Source organism: Thamnophis sirtalis, unplaced genomic scaffold (genome assembly GCF_051295495.1).
Source record: "Thamnophis sirtalis isolate CommonGarterSnake01/CBP01778 unplaced genomic scaffold, rThaSir2_p1.2 scaffold_10, whole genome shotgun sequence".
NCBI lineage: Eukaryota > Metazoa > Chordata > Lepidosauria > Squamata > Natricidae > Thamnophis > Thamnophis sirtalis.
Window position 1 is genome coordinate 37,209,712 of NW_028261390.1, and position 16,610 is coordinate 37,226,321.

The 16,610-nt window shown below is 38.5% G+C and overlaps 1 protein-coding gene across 3 annotated transcripts in view; it reads right to left on the bottom strand.

Moving 5' to 3' along the window:
• The window catches only part of JADE1 (jade family PHD finger 1), a 125,175-nt gene that overhangs the window by 77,486 nt on the left and 31,079 nt on the right, over positions 1 to 16,610 (bottom strand). For 2 of the 3 annotated variants that reach the window (XM_087724386.1, XM_087724384.1), the window contains exons 2-3: positions 8,678 to 8,837; positions 8,465 to 8,542 (exon numbers count right to left, since the gene is read on the bottom strand). In XM_087724386.1, the coding sequence (XP_087580512.1) occupies positions 8,465 to 8,516 (52 nt within the window). In that variant the 5' untranslated portion in view covers positions 8,517 to 8,542; positions 8,678 to 8,837. The remainder of the gene's footprint in view (positions 1 to 8,464; positions 8,543 to 8,677; positions 8,838 to 16,610) is intronic. The other variant, XM_087724385.1, reaches the window with a different exon arrangement.

A 16,610-nucleotide genomic window follows, 5' to 3' on the forward strand; every position in this document is an offset into this window, starting at 1 on the left:
AGGGTTTGACAGAGGGCAGTGCCAGGTGTGGGCCCTGGGAAGTCGGGGGGATTAGGGATGGGGATTTATGGGGGGTGGGTGGGTGGGTGTTAATATAGTTTCAATAAGAAAAAGAATGCACTTGTATACGGTTGTTCTTTCTTTTTTTTTCTTTTCTTTCTTTATATTTTTTTTCCTTGGTTTATTTTTTTTTAATCATATTATATTAATAAATAACAGTTGAATAAAGGAACACACCAAGGGGAGAGGTAGAGGGAAAGAAGAGGGAGGAGTAAGGAAGGAGTAAGGGGAATGTAAGGAGGGCGTAAGGGGAATGCTAGGAGCAAGGGGAGAAAGGAAGGTTTGAGGGGAAAGGGAAGTAGGAGGGGAGTGTTAGAGGGAGGAAAGGAAAGTTGGAGGGGGAAGATGGGGTGTATGGAGGATGGAAGTGTCAGGTGGGGTTGTGAATGATGATGAGTTGTGTTTTCTTTTTTATTTTATTTTATTTCTTTTCTTATAGCAAATATCCAGTATATAAGTGACTGTAAAATGGAATGTGAAAATGAATAAAATATATTTGAAAGTTGGAAAAAAAAAAAAGAAACAGGCTGATAAGAAACTGACTAAGCCGTATGATTACAAAGTTGGTGATCAAGTTTATTGGTCCACCAGATTTCTTCAAACTCCCCAGAAGTCAAAAAAATTGGGGCCTAAGTATGTTGGCCCGTTTCCCATTGTCAAGGTCATCAACCCTGTTTCTGTCCGGCTGCAGCTGCCCAAACACCTCAACCGGGTTTACCCTGTTTTTCATGTTAACTTCCTGAAACCTGTCTGCACTTCGTCGTTGCGTCCGCCTATCCCTCCTCCACCCACTCTGCTTTTGATTGAGGGTGAGCAACACTTCGAAGTTCGCAAGATTTTGGACTCTCGTAAACGTCGGAACCGTGTCCAGTACCTGGTGGCTTGGAAGCATTTTCCCCCCTCTCACACCGAATGGGTTGACGGGTCCCATGTTCGGGCACCTCGTCTACTCCGCAAGTTCTATTCTACTTATCCTGACAAGCCCTGATTTGGCCATTCTCCTAAAAATTTTCTCTCTCTTCCTCTCCCCTTTTCATGTCTTGTTGTTCGTCTGTTTGTTTGTGTTTTTTCGTTTCTGCAGGTCTGACCACCCTTTTCTGGAGGAGGGCCGGATGTCAGCCTCCGCTTTGCTGCTGCTTCGGCTGCCATTGAAACGGGGAGGGGGGGCATGGTATTTGGGAGGGGAATCATTGATATGCTGGAGGAAGTTTCTAGATGCTGAACTGACCACCTTACTGCGCATGTGGAGGAGGGGTGTTTCCCGCCAAGGCCAACGGTCCAGCATTCCATCCTGGTGATGCCTTTCGAAGTTATCTCACACCTGACATTTGGGGGAAATATGATTGGACTGTGCACAGGGATGCCAAGTGCAGGATAATGAATTATACATTATATTATTAGCTTTCACGCCTAATTAACCAGACTCAGCTTAGTTTTGCAACTGTTCATTTATAATTAGTAAAAGTACACTTGATTTCAATTCAAATGGAGTCCAGTGGTTTTCTTTCCTGATTACTGAATGAAGTGATGCTGACACCATACACATTTTCCCGTTCAGTAAATACACTGTTTCTTATATGGCTAAATCTGCATCCCACAAGAGTTTATAACATACATGCATGCATGCATGTCTAGCTGCTGCTCTGCTTCCTGTTAGTATTTCAATCTGCCTAAATCCTTTCAAGCATTCTATTTTGAGTGAGAGTTGGAACAACTGCTAGAAGCACAATTTGTTGGAAAAACCACACAGCTGGAGCAAAAATGGAAATGATCCGAGCAACTAGCCCATCATCATAAAACCTTATTTCAACTTCCTACTAATCCCATGCAGTGCAGGTTACAATGAGCCACATGCCAGGCATTCCACCGAAAATTGCCTGCAACACAAACCATTCTAAACCTAAGCCTTTTGTTTTAATAGAATACATGACAAAAGTATGCTATAGATAATAACTGTTATTCTTCTTAAAGCAGAAATATCTGCAGATGTTTCTTACATACTGTAACAACCTCAAACAAACAACCTCAGTCAAAGCAGACTGGGAAATCTCATATCTGCTGTGAAAGGCATTACTCTAATTGTACCCAGCAAGTTTTGTTTCGGTTGTCTTACCAAAGGGTTCCATTACTGAAAGGAGAAAGAAAAAAAAATGACATTCACTCTCCCTTTCTTACCTAGTTCTTGATCTACTGTTTCTGAATAGAAGTTTCTGAAAACAATTAAAACAGAAAAAAGGAGATATGGGAAATATTATTTCTCATACCATGATCTACTCAGATCCTTTCACAGCACTGGGTATCTAAAAAAGTGTTCTAACTAACATTATACCTGGTCAAATATTTCTTCTAATGAAACACATATTGTCTGTTAGCATCCAGTTACATGTCATAGAAGACAAAAATCCACATGTTTAAAATCATATAGAGCTATTTTGGATAAAAATATGGTGGATTATGCAAAACGTTCTTTAAAAAAGGATAAAGTTTACCCCTCAGTTATTCTTGTTAGGTATAACTACTGATTGTAGTGTTATAGAGACTAATTTGATTTTGAACTTAATAACGGCAGCGAGACTGTTGGTGGTGCAATACTGGAAAAAGGAAGACTTGCCTACTATTCAAGAATGGACATTAAAAGTAACAAACCTAGCAGAGATGGCTAAAATATCAGCATATCTCAAGGATCACTCAAATGAGAGATATAAACTGGAGTGGAGAAGATGGATTGACTATACTCAAAATAAATATGGGACTAAGAAATTCCAGATAGTTTATGATTGAAGAAACAAGGTGTCAGCCATTCTTCATTCAAAAATCAGGAAAGAAAACCACAGGACTCCATTGGTAGAAATCAAGTGTACTTTTACTAATTATAAATGAATAGAAGCTAAGCTAAGCTAAGCTAAGCGAAGTCTGATTATTTAGGCGCGAAAGCGAATAATATATTGTATAATTCATTCCCCTCCCCTTGGCATCCCGTGCACAGTCCAATCAAAATTCTCCCAATTGTCAGGTGTGAGATAACTTCAAAAGGCATCATCAGGATGGAATGCTGGGTCCGTTGGCCTTGGCGGGAAACACTCCTCCTCCACATGCGCAGTAAGGTGGACAGCTCAAAATCTAGAATCTTCCTCCAGCACAACAATGAGTCCCCTCCCAAATACCATGCCCCCCTCCCCGTTTCAATGGCAGCCGAAGCAGCAGCAAAGCAGAGGCTGACATCCAGCCCTCCTCCAGAAAAAGGCGGTCAGACCTGGAAAACGACAAAGCACAAACAAACAGACAAACAACAAGAAACGGAAAGTGAAAAAGGGGAGGGAGAGAGAGAAAAAGTCAGGAAATTTGGGAAACTAGGGCTTGTCAGGATAAGCAGAATAGAATTGGTGGAGCAATTCAGGGGCGCGGACATGGGATTTGTCCACCCATTCGGCATGAGAAAGGGGAAAATGCTTCCAAGCCACCAGGTACTGAACATGATTCCGCCGCCTGTGGGAGTCCAAAATTTCATGGACCTCAAAATGTTGTTCACTATCAACAGTGGGGTGGGCGGCGGATCAACAGGCGGACGTAAAGATGAAAAGCGAACAGGCTTTATGAGGTTAACATGAAAAACAGGATAGACTCGGTTGAGGTGTTTAGGCAGCCGAACAGAAACAGGATTGATGACTTTGATAATAGGAAATGGGCCAACATACTTAGGCCCCAACTTCTTGGATTTCTGGGAAGTTTGAGGAAACTTCTGGAAAGATAAACCTGATCACCCACTTTGTAATCAGACGGCTTAGTCCGTTTCTTACCCGCCTTTTTTTTATGTGCGCGATGCGCAGCGTCCAAAGTTTGAAGTGCTAAAGGCCAAACACGCTGAAAGCGATCACTCCACTCAGAGAGAGACGAGACTTGCAGCTGCTCACGAGGAACTTCAGGAATAGGCACAAAATCCTGTCCAGACACCACCCGGAAAGGGGTGAACCCAGTGCTGCTATACACAGAATTATTATAAGCCACCTCCGCATGGATGGGTTAGAGAAAGGCCTTTCTCACAATACCATCCGTAGGCAGGTGGAGGCCCTCTCTACTAAGGGGCAAGGGGAACAGGCCCCTTGCTCAGCATCAGGTGATCAAACGGTTTCTCAAGGGGGCCGCTAATCTCAGGCCATTGGTAGTCCAGAGGTTCCCCATGTGGGATCTGCCTCTGGTGCTGCAGCTTACGGAGGAACCCTTTGAGCCATTGAGGACAGTTAGTATGCAATACCTCACGCTCAGGGTGGTGGCATGTTACCTCCGCCAGACGCATCTCGGAGTTGAGTGCCTTGTCCTCAAGGGCTGATTTCTGTGTTTTTCATACAAATCGGGCTGTTCTTTGTTTGGACCCTTCCTTTTTGCCAAAAATTAATTTGTTCTTTCACAGGGTGCAGGAAGTGGTGCTGCTGATTTCTGCCCGGCCCCTTCGAGGGATAAGAAGCATTCTTGGCATAGATTGGATGTTAGGCAAGCGCTGCGCATTTACCTTAGACGTACCACTTCGTTCCATCGACCTGAGGCGCTGTTTGTCTCCTTTCGTTCTTCCTCCTTAGTAGCTAGGGTCACCCCATCAACCATTGGGAGTTGGATCAGGTCAGCTATTTCCAACGCCTATCAGCACAAGGCAGTCCAGTGCCAGCCACATAACTACACACTCTACAAGGAGTGCTGCAACTTCGGCTGCCTGGTCTTCCCAGGCTCTGTTTGAGGACATCTGTCGGGTGGCTACTAGGGCTTCGCCCTCGCCGTTCATTAAGCACTACTGGCTTGATGCCTGTGCCTCAGCTGAAGCCTCATTCAGTCAGAGTTTTTTGCAAAGGGTTTTGGAAGCCCAGCCTTCTCCTGTTTCTTACTTCCCTCCCTTGGTAGGCAGCTTTGGTATCTCCCAATCCTGGACCATTCCACAAGCTCCTATGGAGAATAGCAGTTGGTGTTACCTGAACTGTATTTCTCGTAGGCTTGTGGAAGGGTCAGGTCCCATCCTGATGTAGGTTCTGTAGGACTTAGGGGTAGTGAGGCTGGGGAGGCGGGGGCTTTTCCCTTCTGCCTTGTTTACAGGTTTTCCATGGAGCCGCAACCTTTGTTGAAAGTCAAGCCAGGCACAGGAAGCAGAGAGGCGTGGCTTCAAATTTAACTCAGTCTCTAGGCAGATTGGACATGACAATAACCCAATCCTGGACCCTTCCACAAGCCTACGAGAAATACAGTTCAGGTAACACCAACTACTAGTCCCATCGTAGTTACCAATTACCAACTACCAACCTGCTTTCCATTGAGGACCTGTACACTGCACAAAGACGGCCATGAAAATATTTACAGACTCCTTGCATCCTGGACATAAATTGTTTCAACTACTACCCTCAAAACGACACTGTAGAGCACTGCACATGAAGACAAGATACAAGAACAGTTTTTTCCCGAACACTATCACTCTGCTAAACAAATAATTTCCTAACCACTGTCAAACTATTCACTAAGGCTGCATTACTATTACTATTAGTCTTCTCATCATTCCTATCATCCATCTTCTCCCACTTATAACTGTAGGACTGTAACTTTGTTGCTTGTATCCTTACGATTTATATTGATATTGATTGTTTCCTGATTGCTTATTTGTATCCTATGACTATCATTAAGTGTTATGATTCTTGACAAATGTACCTTGTCTTTTTATGTACACTTGAGAGCATATGCACCAAAGACAAATTCTTTCTGTGTCCAATCACACTTGGTGTCAGCATTCAGGGTTCAAACTCCAACAATAAAGAATTCTGTTCTGTTCTATTCTAATTCATAACTGTAATGGAATCAGCTGAAGGAGATGCGAAAAATTGGAGATTATTAGGATAAAAGGAATCTTAACTTTCCTTCCTATAATATAGTTGAACAAGACCTGATAAAGCTGGAATCTTCAAAAGGTTAATAATGACCCTATTATTCTTTTCCCCCATTTCCCAGATTACCTCATAAATGTACTAAGGATTCCGACTGCCTATATCTTTGATATTCTGAAACACTGCAATCAATAATAATTCTTACTAATAATAAGTTCCCATGAGAGATTTCTAACAGATATTCATGTGAAAGTTCCAAACTATGAATTCAAGATACAGTATATTGGAATTACAGCTCTCAAAATTTCACAGAACTACATGTATAGGAAATATTATCTTTTTAAAAGGAAAACTTTTAAAACTTTTCTTTTTAAATCTGTTAATTTGATGTAGTAGTTAAGGCATCAAACTAGAAACCAGGAGATTTTGAGTTCTAGTGCTACCTTAGGCACAAAAACTGCTGGATAACCTTTTCTGAATTGGCTATATATATCAGCACATAATATGATTATAAAGTAAGATTCTACACACTTATTTTGTTATGATTTATATCATTGTGAGAACATAATTTTATATATTTATTGTGTAGACTGAAATACACAAATTATCCTTTAATCTGAAATTCTTCTAATTCTGCCCACTTCAAACTGGGCAAAAATGGAAAGAAATGGCAGTTCCTTGAAGCCTCTAAGGGAAATCAAAGTATATGTATTCTATATTAACCTTGGAACAAACGCAAAATAAAAGATAGAGCAAGCCAGTTGGGAACTAAATTTAAAATTTAACTGCTATTTTCTTGATCAACATATAATCCTTATCTGCATTATATATTGATTGACCTCCCAACTACTAACTTAATAAGCTGCACAACTGATTAATACAATATTATAATTTTTATAATACCTGATATATAGTATTCTTCTGAACCTATTGCATATTTACTGATGTAAAATATTTTAGTTGCATATGTTTGATTCATGTTATCTGAATTCAATATTAATTGGACCAACCTCAATAATTCTAATTATATAACTAATGTACATAATCCACGCTCCATCAAAAACGTAAACACACATACACACATACCTAACAATGTATCACAATGTAGAAAGCAATTTATAAAGAAAATATTAATTTCACACACCTTTGTAAGTTAAAACAACTATTTTTCTCCATTACAAATATAACTTCCTATTCCGAATCCAAAGGAGGCACTGCTCTTCAATGGTTCTCCACTTTCTTCCAAGGCCAATTCCAGTTGATGGCCTGCTATTTAACACCTACATGAAAATTCTGGGTGACATCATCCATCAGCATGTAATTAAGTATTATCAATAGTTAATGTGGCTCAATTTTACATCTCTCCCCTGGCTTTTCTAATGGCTGGACTTCAGCTCAACCCTGATAAAACTGAATGGTTCTGGAGTTTTGCTCCCTCCCTTCCTCCAGATCTAGTAATGTTTCACATCGTAAATCAGATTACAGTCCGCACTAAGTAGCCTGGAGGTTTTCTTGTACTCATGCTTCTTCTCATGGATAGATGGCAGCTGTGGACAGGAGAGCTTTTGCACAAATATATCTTGTCCATCTGTTGCAACCACTGCTGGACTGGAAGGCACCACTCAATGTGAGCCTCATTTATCACCTCCTGAATCCTGTACTACACATACCAGAATCTTCATCTGGTCTTGAATGCAATGGCACATTATTTTTTTCTGAACTAAGTTCAGAATAGTGTTCTGGAATAGAAAGTTCCAGAACACTATGTATCTTGAAGGAAATTCCTAGGCATGACTTCTCTGTAAAATAACATCCACTTGGAAATTCATCACCAGCTGTAAAGACTTGTCCAATATTCCAAGGCAGAAAAGCTTGTAACACTAGTGCTTCTGAGATTGTATTTTTGCTCCCTGGTGTGGGATTTATATTAGTTACTGCACATATAGGTCAATTCTGGAGTAAAAAATCATCTTGATTTGTGCCCAGAAATACTTCTAAAAACATATTTAACAAAATATTTTCTCTGTCAATAAGTTCATTTGGGCAAGACAAATTGCACTTCTTGCACTGAATTCTCCCAGGGAATCACTTGTAAATTGATACTTCACAAGTATTAATGATAATTGATAATAAAGCTTCAAATGATCACTTGTAGAATGAAAATCAAGACTCAAGAAAATCTATATCTCTCAAATATTAGTGAACTATTGATAAAAAAGAAAAGAAAAAAGTGCTGAAGAAAAATTATAAATATACAATTATAAAATGAGAATTGAGAAACGATTCTAACAGATAAGATTTTCCTAAACATTTGGAACCATAACAGTGTTTTTGTTTCAAACATTTATTATTGTAGTGTGTAATAAACTCTTACAATGCCTTACTCGGGCATACCTTTTTAAAGTTCCTTGATTTTAGCAACCTTTTAGCAAACACTACTCAGCTGATACAATGCAAAACACCTTTGTTATTTAAAGTATCACTTTAGAAATGTGTAAATAAGCTCATACTCCTGGTGTGATCACAGTACAACAAAAGGAAGCACTTACTGCCATTGTCATCAGAATCTTCACTGCTGCTGGGAAGTCGACCTCGTTTCATGATCTTCCTGAGTAACAGCAGGCAGCCTGTGAAGCAATGTAATAAAAGTTAACCCACAGCAATAGTCATCAGGCTTTGATCAAAGAACAAATAGTCAGAAATGAAAACAAACAAAATTAAGCAGCACAAATATACCATATTTTTCAGAATATAAGACGCACCTTTTTCTCCCCTAAGAGAGTGTGAAATATCTTCTGTACTGTTTGCTGTTTGCTGCTTGCTGCAAGGAGGCAAACTGCTGGGAGGTAGTGGAAGATTTTTTCCCCCTTGTTTTCTTCCACAAAAACTAGGTGCACCTTATACTTTGGAACATCTTACACTCTGAAAAATACAGTAAGCAATAAATATCCAAACTCTATTTACATGCAACCACAGAAATTTCAGGATAAATCACAAAAATCTCAAGCTTTTAGGCTGTTGTATATATATTTTATGCCTTTAATAGTAGCCAATTTATAGGAATTACAACAGAGCTTTCATAACCTTGCCTATATATGGCATCTAGCTCAAGTCTGAGACTTGAAGAACACAAGATTGATAATAAAAAGAAAACCCCATATAGGTAACCCTTGACTTATTAACCTAAACTGAGTCCAGAATTAGTTGTAAATTGTTCCAATACCAAGTCAAGGCATCATGTGACTGGAACCATTTTTTGTGGCAGTTATTAACACCAACTTGTTAAGAAAATCCATTTTACCCAAAGGGCCTTTTTTGCTGAAAACCTAAAGAAAATCCTGTGTCAGGCCTGCAGCCATGTTCCTTTTGGATCTTTGGCCTATCACACTTCTATTATTCTATTATGCTGTTTCTGTAGTGGGAAATGGGAGGGGGGATAATACGGAATGAATGTTATGTAGCAAAAATAAAATTCCTTTCTAGATTGCAAAGGTCATCCTTTGTCTTGGCACTTCTGCACCTGACCAGAACTGGATGGGTGGAATGCTAGCATGGCAGTGGAAGATTGGACCATGTGATGGACTTGTGGGTGTGGGGGCAAGATCATGAACTTTAACTTGAGTGGGGAAAACTGAGAAGATTCAGATTCGGGTTTTCCTAGATGTGCCAACATGGCTTTCTTAATAAAATTGGAACTTTGAGCAATACTTTGCCTTGGACTCTAATTCAATTTTGGATGCTATTTGGAACGCTGACATCCTGGAAACTAGCAAAAAATGTCGCACATCAATCACATGACAGGATAGTTTAAACGGTCATAAAAATGGTCTGGTTGCGATCATGTAAATGCAGGGAGAAGGTTTGTTGTAATTTCAAATATTCAGTCAAGGTCTACTTGTCTCTCTACTTAAACCAGGGTGGATTTGATTTAAATCAAGTCGATTTATATCACTAGTAAAAAGGCTTGATTTAAATGAACTTGATTTATATCATAATTTTTAAAGAGCAACGGTCATCTCTGTCTCGCAGCCGCTCATACTCTGACCCGCTGTTGACTCACCAATATTGCAGAATATGCAGCCTCATGCGACATAACTGAACTCCATTTCATGCTGAATAAACTAAATTATTAAACAGAACTTTTTTATTTTTCTTTAAAAAAAAACCCAAATATGTCATCATTTGTCAATCATTAAGACATTGAAGTACAATTTTTTTGTTGTTGTGTGTACCCCTCCCTCCCTCCACCCCCCCACCCCCCCTCCTCCTTCCCCCCCCCCGACTTCCCAGAACCCGTACACGGTATGGATTTTTAACTAACACAGTCTAAAATCTATTGAGAAAAAAGAAATAAAGAAATTAATGACATTCTAGATTGACCTTAGCTTCTTCTTACTGAACTGACTTTTAACAGTTTAAATCATTTCTGATCTTAAGCATAGGCTAACTGGAATTTCTTAGTCCCGTATTTATTTTGTATATAGTCAATCCATTTTTTCCAGTCTCGTTTATATCTCTCATTTGAATGATCTTTGAGATATGCCGATATTTTAGCCATTTCAGCTAAGTTTGTTACTTTCAATGTCCATTCTTGGATTGTAGGCAAGTCTTCCTTCTTCCAATATTGCGCCACCAACAGTCTTGCTGCAGTTATCAGGTGCAGAATCAAATTGGTCTCTACCACTGTGAAGTCAGTACATATACCTAGTAAAAATAACTGAGGACTAAACTTTATCCTTCTTTTAAAAACATTTTGCATGACCCACCATATTTTTATCCAAAATGCCTTAACCTTTTGGCAGGTCCACCATATATGATAGTATGTAGCATCGAGAGAACCACACCTCCAACATTTAGGCTGTACATTCGGATACATAGAAGCCAACTTTTTAGGATCTAAATGCCATCTATAGAACATCTTGTAAAAATTTTCTCTCAGATTTTGAGCTTGTGTAAATTTCACATTTCTTACCCAGATTCTTTCCCATGTATCCAACATTATTGGTTCCTCAATATTTTGAGCCCATTTTATCATACAATCTTTAACTAATTCTGTTTCCGAATCCATCTGTATTAATACATTATATATCCTCTTTATATGCATTAAGCTTTGATCTCTTATTTGTTTAAACAGATTATCCTCAACTTGAATAAAACCAATTTTTTGATCTATTTTCCACCTAGCCTGTAATTGCCCATACTGGAACCATGTTTGAACTACCTTCTCCTCTTTTAATACCTCTAAAGATTTTAATTGTAATACCCCCCTTTCCGAGGTAAGAAGCTGTCTGTAGGTAATTCTGTCATGTTTTTGTACTGTATTCATATTTTCAATTGCGTGTCTAGGAATTGCCCACATGGGTATCTTGTCATTTAATTTAATTTGATATTTCTTCCAGACCCGCAATAAAGCATTTCTTAAAATATGACTTTTAAAGTTCTTATCCAATTTTTTGTTGAATAACAGGTAAGCATGCCAACCAAATACCAGATCGTGTCCCTCAATGTTCAATATTCTATCATTGGTTAAGTGAATCCAATCACTAATTACAGATAATGCCACTGCATCATAATATAGTTTTAAATTAGGTAGTTTCAATCCTCCTCTCTCACGTACATCTTGCATTATTTTCATCTTTACCCTCGGCTTCTTTCCTGCCCACACAAATTTGTTGATACCCTTCTGCCATTCTAAAAGGTTCGCATCTTTTTTAAGTATAGGTAACATTTGGAAGAGAAATAAAAATTTTGGTAAAATGTTCATTTTCACTGCTGCTATCCTACCCAGCAAAAATAAGTGCAATTTCTCCCATTTTTTCATCTCTGTCTGTATGCTATGCCAAAGTGGTTCATAATTATGCTTATATAATTTCCCATTTGAAGTTAAAATGTTAACTCCAAGATATTTGACTTTTTTAACTACCTCACATCCTAGCATCACTCCTAATTCTTCCTTTTGTTTAATATTCATATTTATAGCTAATATTTTGGTTTTTCCTAAGTTTATTTTAAAGCCCGACACTTGACCATATTGATTAATCATATTCATTAAAACCATACTGGATTCCTGCGGTTGTTCCAATATTATGACCAAATCATCCGCAAAAGCGCGGACTCTATATTCTTGCTGCCTAATCTTGATCCCTTTTAAACCATCCAAGCCCCGTATTTTATTCAACAATACTTCCAAAGTTATAATAAACAATAATGGGGACAAAGGACAGCCCTGTCTTGTACCTTTTCCAATTTGAAAAGAGTCTGTTAGACTTCCATTGACTATGACTTGTGCTGTTTGCTGTTGGTATATTGCTTTAATTGACTGTAAAAAATTATCTCCTATCTGCATTTTTTGCAGTATCTTCAACAGAAATTGCCAGTTAACTCGATCAAAGGCCTTCTCAGCATCCAAAAATATAAACGCAGCAGGGATCTGATTGTTATTTCCCAAATATTCTAATGCATTAATAATTAATCTAACATTACTTTTCATCTGTCTCCCTTATATAAAACCTGTTTGGTCCGTATGTATCAATTGTTGAGTGACCAACATTAACCTATTTGCTAATATTTTAGTAAAAATTTTATAATCTACATTCAGTAATGAAATAGGTCTATAATTTTTGGGTTGAGTAGTATCTTGATCTTCTTTGGGTATCAAAGATATAAACGCTGTCTTCCAAGATGGAGGGACTTTACCTTCCATTTGAATCATATTAAATAATTCTCTAAGAGGTTCTACCATTTCTAACTGTAAGTTTTTATAGTAAACCGCTGTCAAGCCATCTGTACCTGGTGCTTTCCCTGACTTTAATTGCTTAATTACCTGCAGGATTTCCCCCGAGGTTATTGGTTGATTCAATTTTTGCCTGTGTTCTTCTCTAACTGAAGGTATTTTCTCTTTGTCTAAATATTTGTCTATGTCTAAACCATTAATTTTATCCCCTTTATACAGTTCTGTAAAAAATTCCCAGAAAGCCTTTTGAATCTCTTCCTGTTGAAACACCTCCTTCCCTCTGTAAATCAGTTTAGATATATTTCGAGTTTTCCTTTTTTTCCTAATCTGATAAGCTAACCATCTGCCAGGTTTGTTTGCATTACAAAAAGTATTGTGTTTTGCATATAATAGATTAGTAGCTACCTGGTCAGAGATCAACATGTCAAATTGAGATTTTAATATGTTAATAGCTTCCTTAACCTTTGTATCGTCTGGGTTCATTGTTAACTCCAGCTCTTTTCTCTTAATTTCCTCTTCCAGTTCTGTTAGTTTTAACCCTTGCTTATTTCTATGTGTTTTATTTATATTCATCAAAACTCCTCTCATATACGCTTTGCTTGCGTCCCATACAAATTCCATAGATGTACCCTTATTCATATTCAAAACAAAATATTCAGATAGTAATTTTTTACAATCATTAATATACTTTTCATATCTAAATAAGTTTTCATTCAATCTCCAAGACCTTCTTGCCTGCACTACCCTTCCCAACTCCATCCAAACTGGGTTATGGTCCGAAAGGATCCTAGCTGCAATCTTTGTTTTCTTGACCCTAGAAAGCAAATCATTAGTGGTTAGAATAAAATCAATCCTTGAAAGGGATTGATGCCTGTCCGAGAAGAAAGTGAAGTCACATTCCTCTGCATTTCTTTCTCGCCAAATATCTCTCAATTCAAAATCATCCATAATGTCAAAGAAAGATTTGGGTAACTTTGCTCGCATCTTGGTATTTAGGCGGGAAATCTTCTTATCTCTCTTAGTGTCTATCACTCCATTCCAGTCACCCAATAGTATACAGGAACTATAGTCCCACTGTACTAGTTTAGCATGAAGATTTCTATAGAATCTATCTTGCTGTTGATTGGGAGCATAAATTCCCAAAAGTAATGTCTTTTTCCCTTCTAAGATTAAGTCTAAAGCAATATATCTTCCGAAGGGATCTGCTTCTATTAATTCAGCTTTCATATCTTTTCTTAAGTATACAACTATACCATTCTTCTTTTCCATAGCAGAAGCTGCAAAATGTTGACCAAGTTTTGAGTTGATCAAATATTTTTGATCAGTTGACTTGATATGAGTTTCTTGCAAACAAATTACATCGTTCTTAAACTGTTTGAGATAATGAAATATTTTCTTCCTCTTCTGTGGAGAGTTCAGTCCGTTGACATTCCATGTTAAAATCTTAGTTGTCATCTTTGGTTGGTTGAAGCATTTTTAGAGCTTCCTGCACGACCTGTTTATAGGTCTAGCTCCTCCCATTGCTTCCAGATTTGTTGTTGTAGATCCTTGATCGATGGCCGATGATTGTTGACGCTGTTGCTTTTTAGCTTGTTTCTCCATACGTCTAGTAGTCATGCGGCTAGGTCTTGGTTCCATAGCACCTTGCACTTCTAGAGAAGAGAGATGCTCCATCTTGTCTGGTGGTTGTGTAGTTTGCTGTCTATCCTGTCCTTCTTGTGGTCTTTCTCTAGGTCCAGATGGTGCAGGGTGTCCGGCCTTCAATATATTATAATAAAAATCTCGGGCTTTCCATACAGAGTTGAGGCGGTACCTTTGCTTATCAAATGCAAATATGATGCCAAATGGTGCATCCCATCTATACTGTATCTGACGATTTCTGAGTTCTTCGACCAAAAAAGCGTAGTCTCTCCTGGCTCTTAACATTTGAGGTGGTATCTCTTTCAAAACAGCCAGGTCTTGACCGCCAATTTGAAGCTTAGTGTTATAAGATGCTTGCAGTACCATATTTCTAAACTCTCTTGTAGTAAAATATATAACGATGTCTCGAGGAAGCTGCTTCTGCTTTGCCAGCCAGGAGTTAACGCGGTAAGCTTTGTCAATTTGCCAGACTTGATTGGTCCCTGGTCTTCCCAACAGGCGGTCAAAAGCTTCCGATAGGATCTGTTTCAGGTTCTCCTGTTTCTCCTCACGCAGCCCCCTTACTCTTAATGCGAACTCCATTTGTCGGTACTGTATCATAATAATTTCTTTTTCAGCATTTTCCACTTTTTGTTCCACCACCTCTGTTTTCAATGTCAGATTAGCATTGGCATCATTAAGAACCTCTAGAGTATCTTCCACTCCAGAAATATGTTCTGTTAATACAGTTACAAGACTCAGCATGTCGTCTCTAATTTTATCAACCTTAGCATCAAATTTCTCATACAGCTCCTGTTTAAGTCCTTTTATTTCACTTTTAATTTCTTCTTTCATTTCTTTTATTTCCTCTTTTCTCTCCTGCTTTACCACCTCTCTATTATCTCTAAACTTATCTTCCATTTTAATTGTCTGTGCATTAAGAGCCTCGCTTAGATTACTCAGGAAAAATTCTTTCGTTAACACATCCCCAGCAGGGGGTGTAGGAAGCGGAGGCTGCAGCTTTGTGCTAGGCACTGAGGATGTGCCCCTGGAAGTAGAGGGTGACGACTTCAAGTTAATATTTGGTTTTGAGGCCATTTCAAAATTTATCTGCCTGCAGTTAATAAAACTCTATTGCCTGAATATGCAGCTTTAAGTAAAGAGGCTTTTATTTTGAAGTTTAAGGCTTGGCAAAACTTTCAGATTAGTAAAAAGTGTTCGTTATTACCGGAGAAACCAGCCTGCTCGGCGCCATTTTAGAAGCCTCTGAGTAAATAATTTTTCGGAGGAGAAAAAGAAAAGAAGCTAAAATGTTGATAAACAATTATTGTCCACGCAGTAAACGGATTCAGCTCGTGATAAGAATAAATCAAACAAAACTTTGAGCAGAGTGGGAGAGACCTACTTTGTCCTGCACAAGGCAGTTTGAAGTTCCCAGCACGGACAGCCGTTCTGCCTTGGGCTAGCCCCCCTTTCCTTGCAAGCACAAAGGCTGCAAAAATCGAAGAGCATTTGCCAGCAAAACAGTTTCTTCTTTCCTTCTTGCCTGAAGGATAAGAAAACCTGATAAGACGTCAGATGGAAGATCCTCTAAACAGGTACGTAGCCAGGAATTCGGAGGCAGCTGATTTTTTGCTGCCCCCACCAGTAAGCTCCTCCCAGGAAGTAAACTAAATTATTAATGTATCTTAAATAGAAAACGATCTTTAGATAGATTTTTACTTCAAAAACATTTCATTAAAATCAATTTGATAAATCATTTTTTTTTAAATCATCCATTTTTATCCACCCTGACAAACATACACTAGGGACAAAATAGTTCCCATTTTAATGAATGATCCATTATTATGACATAGGAACAGAAACAATAGCAGCACTTCAAGTTCAAGAACAGTAGGAATCTAAGTAGCATGCAATGGACCAAATATTTCTATACATATAGTCAGAGAATGATCACTGGCTGCCTTTCCCCATAGTTCAGTAAGAGATATGGAGGGAGGGAGGAAAAAAAATCCCTCAATATGAGAAATGCAGTAAATTTGGGTATGTGGCATGGGGGTGAACTAGACAGATTTTCTCCATGCAGGGGTTCTGCAAAGTAATCCACAACACATTGAAACTATGGAAAAAAAGTTGTAACCTTCCACAGGCTAATCATATGCCACAGGTCTCTTGAATGGCAAAGAAGGAATGGAATGAAGAACTAACTCTCCTTATTTACATGCAACAAAATAAATTAATTAGTATCATAATCTACCTTATTCAATTAAAAAACTCTTGAAAACAAATTTAGTGGTTCTTCAGTACTCATCTGGGATTCGTTCCAGGAGGCACAAGTACTA